General features: G+C 32.3%; 1 protein-coding gene across 2 annotated transcripts in view; it reads right to left on the bottom strand.

Annotated features, from left to right (window-relative positions):
- Window positions 1-4,143, bottom strand: part of LOC107559597 (DNA polymerase beta) — an 11,010-nt gene that overhangs the window by 5,062 nt on the left and 1,805 nt on the right. For both annotated transcript variants that reach the window (XM_016243484.1, XM_016243485.1), the window contains exons 4-12: window positions 3,658-3,732; window positions 3,469-3,527; window positions 3,338-3,387; window positions 3,207-3,258; window positions 2,348-2,402; window positions 2,195-2,267; window positions 2,037-2,107; window positions 1,864-1,950; window positions 1,715-1,782 (exon numbers count right to left, since the gene is read on the bottom strand). In XM_016243484.1, the coding sequence (XP_016098970.1) occupies window positions 1,715-1,782; window positions 1,864-1,950; window positions 2,037-2,107; window positions 2,195-2,267; window positions 2,348-2,402; window positions 3,207-3,258; window positions 3,338-3,387; window positions 3,469-3,527; window positions 3,658-3,732 (590 nt within the window). The remainder of the gene's footprint in view (window positions 1-1,714; window positions 1,783-1,863; window positions 1,951-2,036; window positions 2,108-2,194; window positions 2,268-2,347; window positions 2,403-3,206; window positions 3,259-3,337; window positions 3,388-3,468; window positions 3,528-3,657; window positions 3,733-4,143) is intronic.

Raw genomic sequence — 4,143 nt, 5'->3', positions numbered from 1 at the left:
CCAAAAATTATTCAGACACTTTGACCTGACCATGTTTTGCTGAAGTGTTTTTTCTTTAATTGCTAATGCCACCTTTTTACACCACAGACTGAACAAAATGAAGCATTGCTTGGTAATTGGTTGAGCTAAATTGGTTTGATCTAATTCACTGTAAAAAAAAAATCTGTGACATTTACGGTAAAATACCGGCAGCTGTGGTTGCCAGAACGTCACCGTAAAAAATATGGTATCAACATTTTAGGTTTTACAGACTTAACTTAAATTCACAATAAAATACCGTATTTCATTAACTGATGTAATGTTAATAAACCAAAATATTTTATCTGTTTTGAACCATTGTAATGCACTGATAACCACCAAAAACTGGTGGTGATGAGAGAGTCACATGATGAACCAAAGCTCATCACAAACAGCTTTTCTACGAGCTGAAAAGGGCAATACTTATATATAGAAGGTGCGCACAAACACTAAACCCCATCATGGTGACACACACGATACTGAAATAATGCAATAAACATTCATTTAACAACATTAGATGTAAGATTAAACCCTAATGTACACAACTGATAAGAAAAAACTAAGAAGAAACATGTTATTTCAACAAAAAAAACATCAAATATGAAGTGTCATGCAGGGAATTCTGGGAGTGTCAATTTACGGTTTTTCACTGTAAATTATACAATGAATTTTTCTTTTTCACTTCCAAAAACCGTATTTTTAACAGTATTTTACTGTGAAATTACATTAAATGTAATTACATTTATTCACCGAATATAGTATGGAAACTTACTGTTAATCAGCTATCAGGTTTTTACTGTAGCATTTTTACAGTATTTTACAAAATCACAAATATTTTTTACAGTGTGTGCTTAAATTGAACAGCTGACAGCTATTCAACCGAATTTATTGCATACCTTTCTATCAAAGCTATCTGACATTATCAAGATGAATTTGTTCTGACACAGTTTAACTCGGAGTTCTTCTCATATTTTATTAACATTTTCTAAACTATAGTGAATAAAATGTGATAATGTGAGAAATGTTGAAGGTGTCTGAATCAATTTTGGTTTGACTAAAACAGGACGCTTTCTAGTTTCTACTACAGATGGCAGAATTCTAGATTTGTTATAATAGATGGTGGATTTTAGATTAGTAATTTGTTTATTTTATATTTTGGTCCATTTTAAAATTGAGTCGATCTAAATTTAAACTGTTGATCTATTTAGTACTGATATTTCACTTATTTAAAAATATTGATTACAAAATAGTCACATGAAAATGTCCCTAATTTGTTTAGATGAAAAAAAACAAGGTTATTATTGTTTACGAAAAGCACTTAACATGTGTTATTTGAAATAACCATGTTAAATTAAATAAAATATTCATTCATGTTAAATAAAATAAACTTATTTTATTTCAGCTAATTGCCAACATTTCTCATTTTTGTTTAGTTTAAATTGAAGTATTAAAATAACTAAAACTAATTAATGAAACCTAAACAGACATGTATAAAAATAAAAATAATAAAAATTAATTAAAAAATAATAAAAAGACAAATATACACTAAGATAAAATAGTTTTAAAAATAGTTGTATTTTATCAAAAATATAAAAATAAAAACGAATTCAAAGTATTCATAAAAGCTATAAAAGTACATCAACGACACTAAAATATCACTAGAAAAGACATTATAATGGAAATAATCAGTATGAACCTGATGTCAATACGGCGGTGAAAATACTCTTCTTCATCTTCCTCATCTTTCTGCAGCTGACACACACCCTGAGGAACAACATGCCTTATTTATTATTCATTTATTATTATTATTATTTAAAATGCAGACTAAGACAGACAGAGACCCACCATAAACTTAGTGTCTCCTTTAGAAAGCATGTCGGTAACGAAGCCGATGGACTCCAGATGATCCACGACAGCATGAAGGAGTTTGGGCTGCAGGACAGAAATCACAGCAGGAGTTATGAGAGGAACAACACTGCATGCATTAAATAACCCAGTCCATAAAACTGAACATTCACCTGTTTCTCAGACTGAGAGGTGAAGTCCGGATGGGTCAGCAGTATATCAATATCACCACTCGACTCTGCTCCTGAACATTAACAAATGCAATCATGACACATTTAGATCATACAAGTGATAAGTGATGTCAAATATCTGGATCAGAACGATGGATAACCTCGTCTGTAGCTGCCGCAGATGGTGCCGATGTACTCGGGATCCACCACATCCAGTTCCTTCAGTATCAGAGTCTGCAAACATCAGGCAAACACAGTGAGACTTCACAAATCTGTAGAAATAAATCATGAAGATCACTGGAAGAAACTCCAACCTCCATTATCTGCATTTCTGCACGAGGGATTCTCTTCTCAAATTCTTCAAAGTATCTTTAATAGATGAAGACAGGAGCATTAAAATGAAAAACATCATCAATAAAGAATAGAGTGCATTCATTAGAAATAATATAATTCACAAATAAAACATTTGTCCTCTAGATCAGGGGTCCGAAGCGTGATATTCCATAGAAAAGGTTTAGAGAAAAATGTAAAAATAAACTAAAACACTAATGCATACACACACACACATACATATATATATATATGTGTGTGTGTGTGTGTATACGCACAGACACATATTACTCAACTAAATATGTTGATTACAATAATTTTTTTTTTTTACATGACTATATATATATATATATCTATATATATATATATATATATATATATATATATATACACAAATATTATCCAACTAAATAAATATGTTGATTAAAATGAATGTAATGTTTTTTTACATGACTAAAATAAATTGATTAAAATAAAAAATAATTAATAAATTGATTCAAATAAATTATTTAAAAATGTAAATATAAGTACAGCAGAAAAAATAACAATAGAACCACTAACAATAGAAACTATATATGTATAATAATTTTAATTAACAGAATCACATAGCAGAACCCAGCCTTAACACATATTTATAATATTAATGTTTTTATATATGAAAATATATATCTGCCTTTTAAATTTCATGATGGGGCTCCTCACAGGAGGATGATCATATTTTGGGGCCTGTAGCATCTAAAAGATTGAAACCCCTGCTCTAGATTAGCACTAACACGAAGCCAAACGAACATTACTGTTGCCGTAAAACAATTCACTAATTTATCTGTTCGAATCAAGACTTACTTTAACCCGATCTGCTGATGATGGTTGAGTTTGTGCTCGATCTTCTTCAGATCTAAAACATCAGGCGAGACTTAAAACACATGCGTGTGACGGCAAATAAATATATGTGCAAACTAACCGTATATACTAACCTTCTAAGTTCCTGACGCCTTCATCATAAAACTTCCTGGCTGCAGCAGGACTAAAAAAAACAAGAGAATGAGTGTGAATTGAGTTTTACAACTCTATTGTTATTGTTCTCTTGAAATCAAGGGCGTCGTACCCGATCCCAGTCACTCGGGTTAAGAAGTTGATGGAGGAGCTTGTGTCGTCACTGCGAATCTACAGGACGAAGACCACAAACATGTCACAATCTACACAGATCTGTTTCTCACATGCACATCGTATATGTTAATGCTTTCTCAACGGTTAAATCAACTATAAAACATACATTTCTAATGCACTCAAATACCTTTTCCAGCTTGCGCAGTTTTCCCGTCGTTAAAAACTCATCGATTTTCTCTGCTATCTTTGCACCAACTCCATCCTGAGAGGAAAAAGCAATCCTTTATTAAAAACTGTGTCCTTAACAAAAAATCAACAAGCAAGTATTACTCACATTTCAGGACATTAAAGGGGTCATATGATTCGATTTCAAGTTTTCCTTTCTCTTTGGAGTGTTACAAGCTGATTGTGCATAGATAAGATCCCTGAAGTTGCAAAGAATAAAGTCTCAAAACCAAAGAGATATTCTTTATCAAAGTTAAGACTCTGCCACGCCCCCCTAAAACGGCTCGTTCTAACACGCCCCCACATATCTACCTCACTATGTGGAAATATTAGCATAATGCCGCCCAAATGTTCACGCAAAGAAAGAAGGCGTGGTTTCAGTAACCGGAGTTAGTGTTGAAGCAGACGCTGTGTGTTTCTAGGCGAAAGCAAAAGCACTTTATTTGGC

The sequence above is a fragment of the Sinocyclocheilus grahami genome, unplaced genomic scaffold (assembly GCF_001515645.1).
Source record: "Sinocyclocheilus grahami isolate Dianchi unplaced genomic scaffold, SAMN03320097.WGS_v1.1 scaffold692.1, whole genome shotgun sequence".
Lineage (NCBI taxonomy): Eukaryota > Metazoa > Chordata > Actinopteri > Cypriniformes > Cyprinidae > Sinocyclocheilus > Sinocyclocheilus grahami.
This window is presented reverse-complemented; position numbering and strand designations above follow the sequence as displayed.